General features: G+C 58.3%; 1 protein-coding gene across 2 annotated transcripts in view; it reads left to right on the plus strand.

Annotated features, from left to right (window-relative positions):
• The window catches only part of KAZN (kazrin, periplakin interacting protein), a 346,099-nt gene that overhangs the window by 229,147 nt on the left and 98,230 nt on the right, over nucleotides 1–18,722 (plus strand). The window contains exon 1 of one of the 2 annotated variants that reach the window (XM_054720724.1): nucleotides 3,496–3,915. The exons of the other annotated variant lie outside the window; for it this stretch is intronic. Coding sequence (XP_054576699.1) covers nucleotides 3,690–3,915 — 226 coding nt within the window. The 5' untranslated portion in view covers nucleotides 3,496–3,689. Of the gene's footprint in view, nucleotides 1–3,495; nucleotides 3,916–18,722 lie in introns of those variants that run through there. 2 annotated transcript variants of the gene reach the window in all.

The raw sequence follows: 18,722 nt of genomic DNA on the forward strand, positions 1-18,722 counted from the left end.
GCCTTTGCCAAGGTCACACACCAGCGAGGGGGGCCAGGCGTTGCTGTGGGGGTCTCCAGGCCCCTGGAAACTGTTGCCAGGCATTCACAAGGATGTTAACCCACAAAACTGCATGTCCTGGGGACCCGAGTTGCTGCCTTGTCTTTGATTCAGGTGCTTGCAGAGAGTAGAGTGATGTTGGCTGGAAGGTCTCAGTAAAACTGCTTCTACACATACTAAAACCACAGCCAGGAAGAAGAAAAAAACGTGAAAAATTTCAGTGGGCTCAAATGTTCAGCTGCAAGCAGGTACTAAATATAGTGGGTTCCTTTAATGCAGTGTTTCGTATATTTGTTGTCATTTTCCCCTGTAATCTAAAGGAAGCTCCCCTGGGAATGGGAACTGCACTGACCCCTTGTGACAGGGTCTGGCCTCAGAGCTTAGATGCTCAGCAGCCTCCCCACCCTCTGCTGGACTGCCCATCCTCCCTCTCCCCCCGCCCCACCCCTGCCCCCGAATTCCCACTAAGCTTCTGCTTCTCGCAAAGATGTCCTGAGGACTGGATGGAGACAGTTCCTGCAGCCTTCCCCCACGCCCAAGTCCTCCCTTCCTGCTGCCTTGCAGAGTCCGTACCCTGTGTGCCCCGGAGAAGGAGACGGGGAGCCAGATCCCAGGCCCAGCTGTCTCCAGCATCGATTCCCAGCATCCCTGGGAGGCTGGGAAAATCTTCTGGGAGTTGGACCAACTACATAATTGGTGGATGCCAATGCAAATGGAACGTGCGAGGAGTCCCCCAGTTAAAAAATAATTAAGAATGTTAAGGCGATGACAGCAGAGCATTAACTCGGGCACAGGGCCCTTCGGCCCAGAAGCTGGCCTGGCCTTGGGGTCTCCACAAAAACCCACCCTGAGTTCTCCTTCCTGGGGGGCCTACCCACGCTGCTCTGGGCAGAAAGCGGGTTGTCACTTCTTGGCTCCCGGATTTCCTGGTGCAGACCTGAGCAGAAACGTGGCCCTGGCCCAGGGTGTCCTCGGAAGCAGAAATATACCTGTGTGTGGGGACACAGCACGCATCCAGGCCAAACTTTGCTGAGTAAGGAGAGCCGTGGAAAGGCGCCAGGGCTGTGGGCTTGACAAACGGCTGGGCTTGTTGGAATGCACGTCGAAAGCATGAGCAGACTTCTAAGAGGATGCAGTGGGGACCGATAAAGGTAGCAGTGAAATGAGCACTCGTGGCCAATGGGCTGGATAGAAACTTCTAGACATACGTACTTTGTTGGTCTTTCTCCTCCCTCTCCTTTTCCCTCTCCTCTTTCTTCTTCTTAAGGTTGTTTTTTTTTTTTAAAGTGTCGCCAAGAATTCAAACTTAGCGTTCACATAAAAATTCATATTCCTAGTAGCTCCAAAATCAAATGAGAACCTCTGGTAACACTAGAGCCACAGGCCTGCATGACAACCATCCACTGCCTCCTCCACAGGGGCTGGTGGCCTCTCGTTTGCCACAGTCTCCACCGCCCCCTAACGTCTCCCTGACACAGAATCCAAGTGCCAAGTGCTACGTATCTGTGCCCAGGGTGTCCTGCTGTTTTCTGGTCATGGAGTTAGGAGGAAAGCGCATGTCTGTAGCCAAAGTGAGAAGATAGAGGGCGGGCCAAGAGTTCCATGTACTTCGAGAAATGCGGGAAAGAGAACGTTCCTTTGTGGAAGCGAAGAGCCTCCCTACACGTTTAATATGCAAAGAGGATCTACGTCCCCCTTCTAAGGGAACGAACTAGAGCAGGCCCCCACAGCCCCCCTCACTCGTTCATGTCCCCGGGGTGGGGGTGGGGGGTCCCTGGAGGCATCAAAACAGAGGCTCTGGGGCTGGACGTCTCCAGAATCTGAGGGCAGTCCCAGCTTCTCCACCACCCCCCCGCCCCCGGGGCTCAGAGCCCTCTTTCTTTTGTTCCGTCCTGCCTTTTATCCCAGCAAAGGCCTTGGACTTGGGGGATTCCCAGCACCTCCTCTCACTTGCTGTGGGGTCAGCTTCTTTCCCCCAGAGTGGTGTGGGTGTTTAACCTCATGGGTAGTTTTCGTCCTCAGCTGGGAGCACCATCAGCATTTGGCACGCTGGCCAGCCCGCCCCTGGGCAGTCAGGGTTCCAGGGAGGGGAAGGAGGTCTGAGGCTGCCCTGTGGCCTCCAGGCATGGGGTAGGGGTGGGAGGAATGCGGAGGTGGAAGCTGGGAAAGCCAGGCCATAGAGGGTGTGAGCAGGCCGTGCTCCTCGACCGCAGACAGGAAAGTGACCAAGTGAAAGGTTGGGGAGACCAGGTAGGGAAAGTAACTCAGTTCTCACAGCTTATTGTAGAGCCATACGCCGATGACCTAGGCATTCCCAGAGCTCAGGCCTGGGCCCGTGTGAGCCATGGGTTACCAGCGAGGCCCGGGAAGGGCGGGGTGCATGCGGCCTGGGATGGGAGGCCCAGGTGCCCTGGAGAGTGTGTGACTCCTCACCTGGCCATGTATCCTCAGCACCCTGTGTCTACAGTGGGGTGGGGGGGAGGACCAGACCTGCCTCCGGGGGCTTTGGGGAGATAATCAGTTCTAAAGAGTACCTAATCCCTAGATCAGAGGGGGCTCAGAGCTTGCAAACTCACTTGACAGCGAGTGAGCATGGCTAGCCACTGGCACACCCACTCCAGTAGGAAGGTTCAGATGTTTAGGGCCTCCAGGATGCCGCCTTCTACAGAGCTTAGCTGGCCTGGTACCTGGCCCTCCACCTGCTCCCCAAATCCAGGCCCTGGCCTCACCGGGGAATCACCTCGCCTGCCACAAGGCTGCCTTAGCGAGGACTCCATAAGCAGCACCGATGATGGACGGAGGTGGAAATCACTATTGCCCCATTTTCTAGATGGGGAAACTGAGGTTTGAGGAAGTGAGGTGCAGACACAGGGTTCCTCCGGCCCTGTACACAGTCTCCCCGTGGGTATGGACCATGTCAGTTTTCTTCCCCGCGCACACAGTGAATGCCCTCAGCATTCTTTCGCTTACAGAACTGTTACTGTACAGGTGAGTGAGGTTCCTGTCCCAGGGCGCCCACCCCTTCCCTGCCCACTCTCTCTGCCCTCTCGCGGCCAGTTGCTGGGACTGCAGTCCTTCGGCGAGGCTGTCACAAGGGTGTCAGAGGGTGCAGAGAGCCACGCAGACTGGGTGCCGTCCCCTCCATGCGCTCGCTCGCTTGGGGCTTTTCGGACCTGGGTTCAGTCCTGTCCGACCCTGTGACCCCGGCCATCTTTCCGCCGTCAGTTTCTCCGGGAATGAACACGGTGGGGATGCACCGAGTGGCCTGGATCTGGCGCGCCACGGGGCGACGCGGAGCTCCCCGAGGCGTGCGGGCGAGTCTGGGCGCGGCGGCGGGGCCGGGGGCGGGGCCGGGGCGGGGCGAGCGGCCGGCCCTCGGCAGCCCGGAAGGAGCGGGAGGAGGAGCCGCTGGAGTGAGAGTCGTTCCCATGTGAGAGGCTCCGCGGCCAAATTCCTCGCGTGCGGCAGCGGCGGCGGCGGGCGGCCCGGCGTCCGGCCGGACCGAGAGCCCTGGTCCGACGCGTACGGGCGGGCGGCGGGGGCGGAGCGCGGCTGCGCCCAGATGCGGCGGCCGCCCCGGGGGCTGTGAGCTGGGCGCCCGCCTTCGGGGCACCCCGCCCGCCTCGGGCAGCGCCCCCCGGGCACGCGGCATGCGGGCGGCCGACTCGGGCTCCTGGGAGCGCGTCCGGCAGCTCGCGGCGCAGGGCGAGCCGGCGCCTTCCTGCGGGGCCGGGGCCGGGGCTGGGGCCGGGGCCGGGCCGGCGCGCCTCCCCGGACCAGCCGCTGGCGAGCCGTGTGCGGACGCCGCAGGGCCCGGGGATCGGCTCCGCGCCCGGGCGCCCTCCGTTCGAGCCGATGGCGACTGCAACCAGCCGGGTAGGTGCGCGCCGGGAGGGGAGGGGAGGGGAGGGGGCGGTGCGGCCGCGGGCCGGGGGAGCGGCGGGCCGGGCGCGCGGGGGCGCTCCCCGCCGGGATCGGGAAGCGGCTGGTGGCAAAGTTCTCGCCGTGCGCGGAGCCCAGAGCGTGAGGCCGGGTGCAGGGGGGAGGCGCGGAATGCGAGTTTGTTCCGCGCGGGGACGGAGATGTCGGGGCTCCAGGGCTTTCCCGCCGACCCCCCTCCCCCCAGCTGAGGGCTGCAGAGGGAGGTCAAGGCCACGCCTGCCGGTGCGGTGCGGTCCCGCGGCACCTGGAGACGCGGCTCTGGGCGGGACCCAGCGCCGGTTCTGGGCAGCTTGGCAAAGGGGCCAGCCCCGCGGGAAGTATGGGCGGCCCCCCATAACCCACTTGGGAGCCCCATCAAGTGCCAGGAGGAGCCCTGCTTTACCGAGAGGACAAGTAGTGATTTGCATTTGCGGGGAGCGAAGAGATTTCTCTTAACACTTGAACGGCTCACGCAGAAGGAGAGATCGCCGCGGCGGAGGCAGACGCAGCGAGTGGTCTGATTCGGTATCCTCGGCCAATCCACCCAGGCGGACCCCAGCGTTTTCGTGTTAAAATTCCCCGAGTGGGTGTGCTCATTCCATTCTGCTCCGGTCTCAGCTGGGTCCCCCAGTCACACCCCCATCCCGCAAGTTATGTCCTGGGGGGAGGGGGAGCGTGGAAGAGGAACCCCTGGACCCTTGGACTCTGGGCTGGGAAGAAATTTAGATGGAAGATGGAGAGTCTGTCATCAGCAGTTTGAATACTTTTCCCAGGAAACATTAGAAGGGAGCATACATGATTATTCATTCGTGTTGAACACCGATTGTGTCCCAGTAATTGACATGCAGTGCCTCCTGGAATCTTATCAGGGCTCTGGGAAGGAGTCTGTTATCCCAGGGAAGGTGAGGACAGCAGGAAAGGCCTGAGGGTAATGGACTTGCCGTGAGTCGCCTCCCCCCCCCCCAACCTTGGTGCTGGGAACTTCTAAATTTGTCTTTCATTGGACATCAGAATGCCTCTCCCAGGCAGCCAGTGCCCCAGCTAATCGTTCTTTTTGTCCTATGAGGAACTTCAGCCAGCAGCCAGGCCCCCTTATTCCAGGCTGCCTGTTGGTGGCCCCAGGGGATGGAATTCTGGGGGCCGTGGTTCCAGCCACAGGAACGGGGACTGCCCAGCAGCTGGCTCTCATTAGCTGAGCTCCCGCTGGTGTCCTGGAGCAACTGAGAGCTTGGGTCAGCACGGGTCCTGAAGAGGGACCTGAGCTCGGGGGAGCTTGAGTCCCTGGCCGTTTGGCCTTGGGGCTGAGCCAGCTGAAGACAGCCCCCCCCCCCCGCCCCCCCCCCCCTTCCCCAGCTGCATGGAACATGGTCCGGGACTTGATGTAAAACAGCATAGATGCAAAGAATAAGCAACTGGGACAGCTTGGGCAAGTGGCTTGAACACTCACGTTGGGAGCATTCAAAGCTGGTGTCTGCAAAGCACCTCGCTTCGTTGGTCGTTGATGCTTAATGCGTCTTAGTCGCCAGCCTCCCTTGCATTAGGGTGGGATGCTGTCTCCTCCATCGCCGCCCTCCTGCACTGTGCCAGGATGCCCTCGGTCTGGTCTGGAAGGGACTGGAGTGATGCAAGGCCGGGGAGGTGGTTATTATGTAAACATTTTGAAGATGGCTGGGTGGAGATACATCTGTTTACTTTGTGTCTACATGACTCCCGTTTGTGTTTCATAATAACAATAACCTAATGACACGGTGTCGCTGAGAGGCCTGTCTGAGGTCTGGGGTGGCAGATGTTCGGATGGCCCTCAGGTGGCCCTGCAGGCCCTGCAGATCTCCTTGCCTGATTTGCAGGTGATATCACTGGCCTGAAACAGGACCAAGCTAGCAGCGAACCCGGAAAGTTTCTGAGTTCTCTCTACCCAGCCACCCTCCACCCTCTGCTGGTTTGGTTCTGAAAGACTAAAGGAAGTTTCTGAGAACTTCCACGGTGTCCAGGCCCTGAGGACAGCCTGTCGTGGACATGGGTGTCACAGCGCGATTTCCTCTGGGAGAATCGTGGGAACTCGTCTGGCGTCGCACCACAAGCTGAACTCAGCATTTTAGCCCGGCAGTGAGGCGGCTCGCCCCAGGATCTCAGCACATCGGTCCCCAGCCCAATGCGATGCTCGGTTTCAGGAGCTGAAGGAGTGCCCTGTTGGGTGGTGGGAGTCCAGTGTCGGGAGGAGGACAGGGAGAGGGGACGCTTGATTGAAGGGATGGAGGACTGGGCATCCTGTCACCCTCCTGAGATCAGCAGGGTGGCAGGCCCGATGCTGGTGACCACTCTGGCCTCCAGGGTGGGTCCTCCGCCAGGGGAGGTTACCATCCTCTGCACACAGACTGAGGGAGATGTTGACGTTAGATGCTTGTTCCATCGGCACCTGCCTGGTTCTGCCGAGATACTTGGTGACTCAGTTTCCCTGTTGGTGGGAATAACTCTGTCTGGGCCCCAGCGGAGTTGAACCAGGGGCTCCCTGAGTGTTCTCGGACTGAGAACCTGAATTGTTTCGTCTTTGGTTGTCCGTTCATTCGGTCGCATTCCTCCTGCCAGGCAGTGTTGTAGCTACCAGGGAGGTAGCAGCAGAGGAGACAACCGCAGCCCTGGTTTCCATGGAGCTTGTATTCTGTGGGAGGAGACTGCCGGTAGGCAGACACGCAGGGGTTGAGTCAGGGGGTGGTGAGCGCTGTGCGGGCGAGTAAGGCCAGGTAAGGGGTCAGCGTGATGGGAGCGGGTGCTCTTTAGTCTTTAGGTAGGTGGTCGCCGAGAGAGCCAGTTCCAGAACCAGGTGCATGGGTGCTGAGTCCCTAAAGCAAGAGGGCGTTGCCCACTCAGTTAAAGGAACCCAGTCATTGTTTAAAAGTTCTTGGGAAATTAGTATCTTTGTCGACTGGGCACTTTATCTGTCCCCATCTGAAGCCCACAGCCTCCGGGCCCAGGTCAGATGCCACACTAGCTCGTTCAGCTCAGGCCCAGCGTACATGCCACACGACCCGGGGCCACTGGACCCTCTACCTTTTTTTTTTTTTTTTTAAATATTTTTATTGATTTCAGAGAGGGAGAGGAAGAGATAGAAACATCAACGATGAGAGGGAATCATTGATTGGCTGCCTCCTGCAGGTTGGACCGAACCTGCAACCCAGGCATGTGCCCCTGACCGGAATCGAACCTGGGACCCTTCGGTCCGCAGGCTGACGCTCTATCCACTGGGCCAAACAGGCTAGGGCTCCTCTACCTTTTCTATTAGTCATTTGAGTTCTTAGCTCTTCTGGCCCCTCTCCTCACTTAAAGTGCAAGGAGGAGGGACCAGACCTTTGTTTATCTGGGCATTAGCTCCCAGCATTCTACTCTCCTGAGGCATGGAGCTAACCGTACCCCAAGCCTTGTCTTAATCAGTGGGCCAGGGACCCCCGGGGAAGGTGCAATTGCTAATTTCATCCCCCCAGGGAGAAACTGGTGCTCAGAAAAAGCGAGTAACTTGCCCACGGTCACATAGTAGGTGTCACAGCCAGGATCTGGTCCCCGATTATAGATCTCAGCGCAATGTGGAAAGACCTGGTACTGGTCTAGAGACCTACATTAAGTTTCCAGTCCGGTTTTTCTTTAAATGTTTTTTAATCCTCACCTGGAGGCTGTGTGGGTTTTTGTGTTGTTTTGTTTTGTTTTTTGTAATCCTCACCCGAGGATATTTTACCATTGCTTTTGTAGAGCGCGTGGAAGAGAGGAAAAGACAGAGAGAAACATCATTGTGAGAGAAACACTTGGATTGGTTGCTTCCTGCCCGAGCCCTGACCAGGGCCCAGGCCGGGGAGGAGCCTGCAACCGAGGTACGTGCCCTTGACCAGAATCGAACCTGGGACCCTTTGGTTCGCAGGCCGATGCTCTATCCACTGAGTCAAACCAGCTAGGGCCTGTGTGGTGTTTTTTTAATTGATTTTAGAGAGAAGGAAAGGGAGGGAGGGTGGGAGGGGGAGAGAGAGAGAGAGAGAGAGAGAGAGAGAGAGAGAGAGAGAGAGACAGAGAGAGAGATGGATTGGTTGCCTCCTATACACACTCCAATTGGAGATGGAACCCATAACCTAGGTATGGCCTGGACCGGGAATCGAACCCACAACCTTTTGGTGTATGGGATGACGCTCCAACCAACTCAGCCAGGGCTCTTTAAAGTTTTATCTTTTAAAAAAGATTTGTCCTCTCCTTGACATGCTTTGTTTTAAGCAACTCAGACATTTACTTATCTTCGCGCCTCCGGTAGTATCAGCAGCTGGGTCAGCTTGGTGTTACCCCTTCGGAAAAGGATTAATGCTGGGTTAGAGGGGAGATTAAATCTCCACTTGGCTTTGGGGTGCTCTTAGGAAACCGCCCACTGGGACCCCGAGGGTTCAGCGTGAGCTTCCTTGTCTAATGGGTGAGACAGACGTTGGGGGCGTGGCTGTCCTGGACCATCAGGAGTGAGAGTCTTTGCTCTGGAAGGAAATTGAGATTGGTTTTCCTGGAGAGGCCTCCTGTGGCCCAGCACCCTCCATCCTGTGTGGCTGCTCCCTGAGATGAGTTGAACCTTCCTTCTGCCAGGGCAGGTGGCACACCATAGTGGGTACGGGCACCAGCTTTGCCATCAGACACCCTGGTTTGAATTCACCAGCTTTGTTCCCAAGCAAATTCTTTAACATCCCGAGCCTCAGTTGGCCCATCTATAAAATGGGATCATATTGCCCACCCGAGAGCTTGTTGGGCAGGAATCCGGAGCTTCCTTCATCCCTATAGAGCAATACTGCCTGTGCCGTAAGAGGGCAGGGGAATGCTCATTCACCCAGAGTCCGCAGAACTTCAATGAGTGCGTGTATATGAATTTTTTTAAAAAAAATTTGAAGTTTGAAATACTGGGATTTGATGAGACAGGTGATTCTGAAGGACCACTAGCTACTTATTCGGCCTTCTGGGTCATCAGGAAATTTCCATAAGGATCATGATGCACTCCTTCTGTTCTCTGTAATGTTCCAGCTGCGTTAGCTGGACACTCGCTAGGACCCTCCAGCCATTCTGGAGAAAGAAGCCTTTCCTTCTCTTTTAATCATTTCAAGAGCCATTGGCATGTAAGGAAGCCCGCAAACTCAGCCCTGGAGTTAGCCTCTCCCATCCACCGCGCAGCCAGCTAAACAACGTGGACCCTCGGGTACTCTGGCGGGCGCACGGATGTTAGCCCCAGCAGATAAACACGCCCCACATGTCATTAGAGCCGGCCACGCCATCGCGTGGGGACCCCGTGTTTGCAGTGAGTCACTAAGGGCTGGAAACACCCCAGGGAGGGTGGCGGCCGAGGTTACCAGGTGTGCGCCGGCCTGTGTGTGGAGTGATTTGCATGTAAGTGCATTTCGTGTTGAGCGTGTCAGATGAGTGCCTGCCGGGGAGGGGGAGTCGGCATTGCCCCCTGTTCCCAAGGACCGCCCATTCTGTGCCCCTGGCACCAGCCACCGTGCTGGTAGGGACTTCCGGCGTTGTCTCGCCTGCTGTGTTGGAGTCTTTCAAGAGAGGCCACTTAGAAGACACTGATCGTGGCACTTCCTCGGAGCCGTCACCAAGTGGCATTAGCCCACTAGGTGCCACCACAGCCCCCAAATTGGGGGAGATTAACAGCCAGAGGGGTATGACAGGTAGGTGCGTCCGCCTGGAGGCCTAGCCCAGAGCTGGGTGAAGCTTAAGCGGAGGAGAAGGGGAGCCTGGGGGTGCAGTATGGCAATTCCCGCCCCCCCACCTGGGCTTTGTGACTGTTTCCGGGAACACCCACCACCTGGGGCCTCTGCAGGTGCCAGCAGCCGCGGCTTTGGTTGCTGCCCAGATTTGCAGGTTGCTTAGGCTCCCAACTAGTTTGGGCTGTAACTTTATCGCAGGCGTTGAGTGTGCTCAGGACCTTTTAATTGTACAGAGGCTTCGGGAAGCTCTCCCTGGGGGCGTGGGGAGAACCAGAAACAGCAGCTGCCGGCTCGGGTGCTTTGTTCCCTCCCCACACGCACGGCTCCACTTGGCCAGGGCGCTCCTGACCTTGCAGTCCTGCGGGCCAGGCAGAGGAGGATGCCCAGGACGGGGAAGAGCCACATCCGGAGGGCCAGGGGGAGCCACACGCTTTGCTTCTTGCATTCCTGCTGCTCCCTCACCCTGTCAGACACCTGACATCTGCCCGTCTTCCAGGTGACGTGGTGGAGGCTTCCCAGGGGGCAGTGAGTGGCTGCCCCAGGCCGCCCTGCTGCCTGCCCACTTGCGTCTCCTCCCTGCCATGTCCAGCGTCGGCAGATGAGTCCTCGAGGGCCACCAGGGCACCGGAGGGGCTGTGACGCAGGGAGGCACGGATTCTCTCTCTTCCCGGCTCCTCCGGCTCCCTGGCCTGCAGTCAGCCAGAGGCCGTTGGGGATGAGGGCCTCTGGGGCCTCCACGGCTCTCCTGGCTCCAGGAGACTGTACCCCACCCACCCCTCTGCCCCAGCCTGAATCAGAGGCCACCCGGCCCCTGACGGGAGGTTTGACCCGGACCGTTCGGGAACCTAGAATGACAGAATCCTGAGAAGGAAACCTTAGCAGCGATGGGGACAACTCACTCCCTCTGCAAGCGGGGAAACAGGCCCGGAGAGAGGCAGGACCAACCTGCTGTCAGGGTCACATGGGTGTCCCGGCCGGACGGCGACTGTTCCCTCTTACGTCTTTCCTGACCCCCCAGATGTGGCTGCGGCGGTCTGGGTGCGGTCTGGGTGCTTGCGGCATGCCCAGCCTCGGGCTTCCCCGCCGTTCAGACTCTGGAGGGCTGGGCGGGGCCCGGGAATCTGTATGTTTACCGGGCGCCCTGGCTGGTTTTGGATACAGAGGCTCCACCGACCAGACTTGGAAAACCTCGGCATTCGCCTTTCTGGGACTGGGCTCACCTTAAAGGAAGAACCCAGGAGGCTCTATTCTCTTGTTTATCCCCTGCATCCTGACATTCCCCCTCCCCCCCCCGCAGCACCCCTATCCCTGCACAGGCGCCCCGAAGTGGACAGTAGGTATCTGGACACCCTAGTTAAATCCTACTTGTCCTTTTCTCCTTTTAAAAAATTTTTTTAATTGATTTCAGAGAGGAAGGGAGAGGGAGAGAGAGATAGAAACATCAGTGATGAGAGAGAACCATTGATCAGCTGCCTCCTGTACACCCCACACTGGGGATCGAGCCTGCAACCCAGGCCTGTGCCCTAAACCGTGAATCAAATGTGACCTCCTGGTTCATAGGTCAACGCTCAACCCCTGAGCCACATAAGCTGGGCCCACTTTTCCTTTTCTAATCCAGTCTGTACACACACACACACACACACACACTCATCTCCCGGCACACGGCGTCAGAATCTGTTAGACGGAGGCCCGTGCATCTCTGTCCCGCGCACTCACAACATGTGCAATGGCGAGAAAGAAGCCAAGTGCGGCTTTGTCTTTGCTCGGAAGCCCCACTCCGCCGCTCAGGCTGCCAGAGGCATTTCTATGCCTTTTTTTTTTTTTTTTTTTTTTTTTTTGATTTTTTACAGAGAGGAAGAGAGGGGGATAGAAAGTTAGAAACATCGATGAGAGAGAAACATAGACCAGCCGCCTCCTGCACACCCCCTGCTGGGGATGTGCCCGCAACCAAGGTACATGCCCTTGACCGGAATCGAACCTGGGACCCTTGAGTCCGCAGGCCGACGCTCTATCCACTGAGCCAAACCGGTTTTGGCTCTATGCCTTTTATTCAACCAACATTCCTTCTCCCTGGAGCTCCCACCTGAGCCAGGTGCCGGGCTGGGCGCTGAGGGGCAGAGCAGACCACACCCCTGACCCAGGGGTTCCTGCAGGTTCTTTAGACTTGGCACCAGCCCGGCCGCCCACCCTCCCGGCCCCGCTCGGATCGCCTTGGTTGTTGGCCCGCGTGTTGTGCACGTGGCAGACGTGTTTGGCGAGTGGCTTGTCTGTGCTTCCTCCGGCCTCGGGAGCAGGGCGGGTCCCGTCCCTTTCTGTGCCGTGGACTTTCTCCTTCGGGTGGGAAGCCCAGGGGCCTGCGGGTGGGGGTGGGGAGGCTCTTCCTGGCTCTCTCCTGCGTGGGAGACCTGCCAAGTGCTGGGTCCCAGGGGTCAGAGGGCTCCAGTGCAGACTCCCAGGGCCCCCCTCTAGAGAGTGAGTGGCTCAGCAGATCCAGGGTGAAGTCACGGACCCTGCACTTTTTCCCCATTTTTTTCTTATTGTGGTAAAAAATATATATAACATAAATGTAACCATTGTTAGTGTACACTTCATTGAATAGATTCACAATGTCAGTGTATGCAACGAACACCACTGTCCATTTCCAGGACTTTTTTATCATCCCAAACTGAGTATGTCCCCATGAGTTAGTCACACACACACACACACACACACACACACACACACACACACACCCAGCCCCTGCTGATGACCATCGCACTGCCTGTCTCCACCGTGGGCCTGGCCTCGGTGCCTCATGTAAGTGGAGCCACACGGGATTCACAGGACTCTGTTGACGGTCCATCGCCGCTGGCTGTTTGCTGGGCCCCCTCGGCAGCATCCCCTGGCCCGGGCGGGTTTGCCCTCCTTCCCATGGCACCAGCCGTCACCGCCTGGAGCTTCCTCCGGCCCTTCTGGCTGCACCAGCAGCCGACCAGGCGGGACACTGCCCCCCGAGGCTCCCGCCGCAGGCAGAGAGGCCCTCCTCTTGGCTCCGGGGAGAGGAGGATGCCACCTGCCACGTGGGCTGCCTCCCCACCGCGGGTGCAGGCGTCCTGGGGTGCGGGGTAGGAACCTCCCCCCTGCAGCCGCCTCTCCTCTCTCCACCCCGGGAAAGACCCCGGGAGAGCCCTGTTTCATGGAAGAGGAAACGGAGGCAGACAGAACGTGACCTCTCCGGGCCAGAGCTGTCCGCTCAGACCTTCTGCCGAGTTGAAAACATCGTGTGTCTGTGCTGTTCGCTGGGCTTCACCTGGAACTAGTGTGACGGAAGAGCTGCATTTCAGACTGGATTGGGGTGTGCGAGGCCACCGTGGCGGGCGGCCGCTGTGGGAGGGGGCGCAGCTGGCTCTGCCTCGGAGCACGAGACCGTAGGCGTCTCTGGGCCGTCCGCTCCTGCAGCCGGAGGTGCTGGTTTTGCCACCGTGCTCCCGAGGCCGCCTCGCTTCCCCGCGTGGCCCCTGGGACGCCTGCGTCAGAACCACTCCGGAGCCCGCGGTGGTGGAGATTAAGTTCTGACGCCCCTAACAGACCTGGACAGTCTGAACCAGTGGTCGGCAAACTCGTTAGTCAGCAGAGCCAAATATCAACAGGACAACGATTGACATTTCTTTTGAGAGCCACATTTTTTAAACTTCTTCTAACGCGACTTCTTCAAAATAGACTCGCCCAGGCCGTGGTATTTTGTGGAAGAGCCACACTCAAGGGGCCAAAGAGCCGCATGTGGCTCGCGAGCCGCAGTTTGCCGTCCACGGGTATACACTGTCTGGGAGGGGCCCAGGAACCTGCATTTTCAGCAAGTCCCCTCCAAACCGATGATTCTGACCCACTGTGAAGTCCAAGGACCAAGGCCTCCAGCACCTCCCGTCTTTATTCACGTGGGTCTCCCAGCCCCCAGCTGACCCTCGGCGACCCTGTGCCTCTATCTCCCACCCTCCACAACCACAGGGCCGGGCCAGGGCTTCTCCAGCTGGGCGCCAGGACCGGCGGCATCAGCCTCCCCACGAACCTCAGACCTGCAGAGTCCAGAACCAGAGCTGGGCCCAGCGGTGTGTCGAACACGCTACCCAAGGCCATGCGGCTGGAGCTTCCGCGTGCAGCCGGCCACGGAACAAGACCCTTCTAGGAAGCTCCTGCCACTAATAAATATTCCCCAAATCTTCTTTTCCATCTTCTCCTGCCCCCGCCCCCTCCCCCTGGACCCTGGTCTGTTCTCTTGCCAGCTGCCAAGAGCTGCCAGTTCCCTTACATGCCCAGGGACTGCTGGGAGGGTTGGGAGATGATTGTGCCTTTCTCTGGGGCCTCACCCACGGGGTGGCCGTAACAGGGATGTTCCAGGAGAGACCAGCAGAGCTGCAGCCAGCAGCACCCGCCCCCATCCTCTCTCCCAGCGCCCCAGCTGGTGGCCGTCTGCTCACCCCAGGCCAGTCTCCGAAGAGCAGAGGGCCAGATGGCCCCATTGCCCTGGGGCCCCAAGCCCTCTCTTAGGGAAGGGCTTCTGCTGGTTTCCCTGGTGTCCATCGGCCTGAAGGAAGGAGGAAGTCTGCACAGCAACTGCCTATCCTCTCTTCCCGGTGCTTACAGAAAGCGGGGGAGGGGGGAGGGCAGGCAAGATCGCCGACCTGGCCGGAGGCTCGCCCACTGAGGGAGGCTCACCCACTGAGGGACCTGCCTTGTGCGCGTCGCTCCCCTGGGAACCTCAGTTTCCCGGTTCCGTGAAATGAGATCCCTGGTGCCAGCCGCGCTCCGCTCACAGATTTGTGGTCGCTTTGCGGGAGCCGTGGGCCCGGGCATGCTTTGTACACGCAAGGCACCTAACCAATGTGGTTGTACCATCGCGACCTTGTTCCCTCTGCGATGCTGGTCAGGGCAGACCCGTGCCTAAGGGACCGAGTCATCCTGGTTTGTCTGCAACTTTCCTGGCGCCGCAGCGCCCTGCCCTCCTGGCGCTTACATTCTGTGGGCGGGCGGGCTCCCTCGGAAGCCTTACCTGGTATCAGGAGGGTCCTCTCCCTCAGCCCCGCCCCAGACCCAGCCAGGCTCCCGGTGCATCCTGGCAGGTGGCGAGGACCTGCTGTGGCCTGGGCTCACTGCTGGGAACCACACACCTCGACAGCCCCTCTTGGGACTCCTGTTGAGGGGCTCGGGGTGTCTTCACCGTCCCGTGAGCCAGCGGCTCATCCCACCACCACCCCCCCACCGCCACATTCTCCTCCTTACCATCTTGCACTGTTTCACCCTGGCCTGGCCCCCACCCTTCTGCAGAGCCATTCTGGCCCATCCCTCCCCTCGGTGTTGGCCCTTGTGAGGCCACGGGTGCGTGTCGTGGACACGGTGTAGCTGAGACTGGGTCCTGCGGGAGCATTTCCTGAGTTACCCTGACCCGTAACCTCCACGGGGGCAGGGGCCATGGCGTGCTGCCATCTGCCCCCCTCGGGACCTCAGGAGGAACCCCACCGGGCTGATCCGGTGGACGAGCCTCACCTGCAGCCCTGTCGGTAGTTCTGTCAGTGATTGGACGGGTCAGTGAATGTCCCCAGTTCCCTTCTGGGATTTAGAACGTGCCCTAAGAGAGAGGCAGGAAAGGGCAGGTGGAGGGTGTGCCCTTGAAGCTGCCCGCGGGCTCCCCCATAGGCCACCTCGTTCTCAGGCCAGACAGCCACAGGCCTGGGTGAACACCTCACCTGCAGGCTCCGAGGGAGGAGCTTACAAGAAGAGCCGCAGGAAATGGACAGCCCCTCCCACAAGCCAATTGCTCCCTCAGGGACCAGCCGAGAGGGGCACCCTGGTGTCTGGAGGGGAGGGAAGGAGGCGCTCCTCCAGCCCTGAAGCTGGAGGTTCTGGGAGTTGAGGGCTGGGGGGTGGGCGGACACTGCCGAGCCTGGAGCTGGAGCGCGCCCACCTGCGTCGGCCCTTAGCGGCCGCTCTCAGTCTTGCAGCCGAGCAGCGCGGTCCCCCACTGAGCGGACCCCACCGCCTCTGGCCTCCCAGTGTGACGATGTGGCCATTTGGTTTTACACCCGCCCTGGCCCTTTGTGGGGCTTGGTCAGTGTATCTGTATAACAAGTGGACCGTTGGTGTTCAGTCCCCGGCATCGTCGAGCCTGGTAGAGCTCCGGAAGTCCTTCCTTTCGTTTATTCTGCTTAATTACCACGCACTTGCCCGGACCTGAATCCTTCTTAAGTGTCAGGGATGCCGCCGGGGGTAAAATACAGTCCTCCCTGAAGTCAGTTCCCCCCTCCCCCCTGGTGCTCAAAGTCAAGGATATGGTTGGAGAATTAGACCCCAAAGGCTCTTTTGGTGTTTCCATTGCCTTTGAAATTTTCCGGAAGAGCCTTTCTGCATTGGTTCCCAGGGGTCCCCGGGGCAGAGGGAGCCCAGACACTTACCTCTGGGGCCCTGGTCTTCTCCAGAACTTTCCGGTCCTAACCCAGAGCCTGAGGCCCTTAGGGCTGCTGGTTGCACCATGTCCTCTGCAGCCTCGGGTTAAAGGAAGTAGGAATGCACCGCATCCATGAGTGTGTTCATGTTTGCTGCTCTGGCCCCACGCCTGGGCCAGAATCCTAGCTCACCGAGGATTGCAGCTGGTGAAAATCCTGGCCACCTGGGGCCCGGTGAAGGGAGATCGGATCGTGCCCTTAGGCAGCTGCGGTTTGTTTGCAGTGACCAGCAGCTGCTCTCTCTTCCTGCTCTCTCTCTCTTGGGCGAGGCCCCAGGGGCTTCCCCAAAGGCCATGTACCCTGGATGACCGCAGCCGAGGCTCCGTCTGCATTCCATCCTGATGACCACTGTCCCCGAGCCAGCCTGGCCTTCCTGCTTCCTGGGCGGACTTGCTGGTCCTGTTCACTGGGTCCCTTTCAGAGACTGGCCCTTCACCAGGTAGACGCACAGGTGTTCTGAACCCCTGTGCACGGAGAGGGACTCGTTTCACCGTCCACCACGTAATCTTAAACGGTCCCTAGAAGGCTCGACGTCACTCGTGTGCGCTCAGGTGACGATTATGCAAGGGAACCTGATCCAAGGACCCCTGCTCTGCAGGGTGGCCTGCATTAAACAACCCAAATAAATTCGGTACATTCATCACCCCATTTTACAGATGAAGTAACTGAGGCACAGGGAGGTCAGGAAACTTGCCCCAAGCTATAAAGCCAGGAAGTAAAAGCGGCAAGATTCAACCTGAGTTCAGCCTGAGCTCATAGTCACCACCATTTCCTGTCCCTACTGCAGTCAGCCCTGCAGCATCACTTGTTGCTGTCCCCACCTGTGCGTGGCAGAGTCTAAAGTGAGGAATGACCAAGAGACGCTGTCCCTCGAAGGTGTCAGGCACACCCCTCTGTCCAGGCCCCAGCCCTGGTGGGGAGCTCCTGTGGCTGCCTCCCCGGGCTGGGCTGGGCTGAGCTGGGCCTTGTGAAGTGGGAGGGTCTTGAGGCAGCTCTGCAAACTCCAGCTGGAGGCCCAGGTGTGGATGAGTTATGTGCGTGTCCCTGGTAACTGTAGGTTTGCTGCTGCTCTCGGCCTTAGCTTGTGAAAGACAACAGAGGCCATAGGAGGGTTCGGGGACTCTTCCCGTTCACCCTGTGAGGTAGGGAGGCATGATCACCCTCATTCAGGGTGGCATCTGAGATTCAGAGATGTCTGTGCTTAGTGCTCAATAACTCGATTTAATGGGAAAGCTAACTTTGTGTAGTTTGCACTTCTCAATTTCCCACCACCTGCCCAGGCAGTTATGTAATTGCAGGACTGTTTGAATTGCACATGTTAAAAACACAACTGGAACTGACGGATAAAAAGGGAAATGGATAGTTGCCCGTAACTGAAGTGATCAGAGGTAGGGCTAGCTTCAGGCATAGCTGCATGCAGGGGCTTAAATGATGTCATCTTCCAACTCTCCTTTCATCTGTTTGGGTTTTGCCCTTTCTGGTGACAAAAAGGACCTAACAGCCTGGGGCCGGGCGTGGCTCAGTGGTTGAGTGTCAACCTATGAGACAGGAGGTCACAGTTCGATTTCCAGTCAGGGCACATGCCCAGGTTGTGGGCTCGATCCCCAGGGCGGGGGCGTGCAGGAGGCAGCCGATCAACGATTCTCTCTCATCATTGATGTTCCTGTCTCTCTCCTCCTTTCGTCTCTGAAATCAATGAAAAAATAATAATAACCTAACAAGTCTAAGTAACCTTTACCTTTCTAGGGTTCCAGTGTAGAGAGAGTGCTTCATTCCCAGTGTATCCAGCAGAAATCCCAGGGCTGACTCTCATTGGCTTAGCTTTAATCATGTGACAGCTCTGAACCAATCACTTGGTCCAATCACATGGAATGCATTGATTGACCAGGCCCAGGTCATGTGCCCTTCCCTGGAAAAGGTTGAGGTTGTGAACCTCCAGTGAAACACGCAGCCTGAAAGTGGCGTGTTTCTCAGAGGAAAGCCGGAGAGAATGTTCATTGCTGGGAACAGAAGCCCGGAGGCGGACACAGGAGCTGCCCCCTGCAGATGTGGTATGATTCCTTCAGCAGCTGCACATTTATGCTCCTGGCTAGGTGTTGTAGGACTCGGAAGAAAAAGCTTCAGATATAGAGCCTTTCGGATAATTATTTTGCACATAGTAGGTGCTCAATAAACATCGCTTGTATTAGTTTGACACCAACATGGGTGATAAGAGGTGACCAGAGGGATGCCCAATTTGGACAAATCCATGTTAATGATCAGTAGAAGATGAAGTCCTTGGGGTAAGGTGAGGTCTCTTTGGGGAGAAGTTTTTGGAGATAGCATCTGCTAGGGTTCCGCTCTCCCACGCAGGCGGCACTCTGTCAGAGCCGTGTGAGTTGACGGAAGCCTACACCGGGGCTCTCAGCCCTGCTGCTCCATCTTCCTGAGCCTCGGGTTCCTTGTCTTCTAAAGCGGGAATGATGGAACCCGCCCGGCGGGGCTTGGTAGCGTTTTGTAGGCGCTTAATAGGTGGAGCTCTTGTTTTGTTAATGAGCCATCTTAAATGGATTGCATGTGACAA

This window comes from Eptesicus fuscus, chromosome 9 (genome assembly GCF_027574615.1).
Source record: "Eptesicus fuscus isolate TK198812 chromosome 9, DD_ASM_mEF_20220401, whole genome shotgun sequence".
In the NCBI taxonomy this organism is placed as follows: domain Eukaryota; kingdom Metazoa; phylum Chordata; class Mammalia; order Chiroptera; family Vespertilionidae; genus Eptesicus; species Eptesicus fuscus.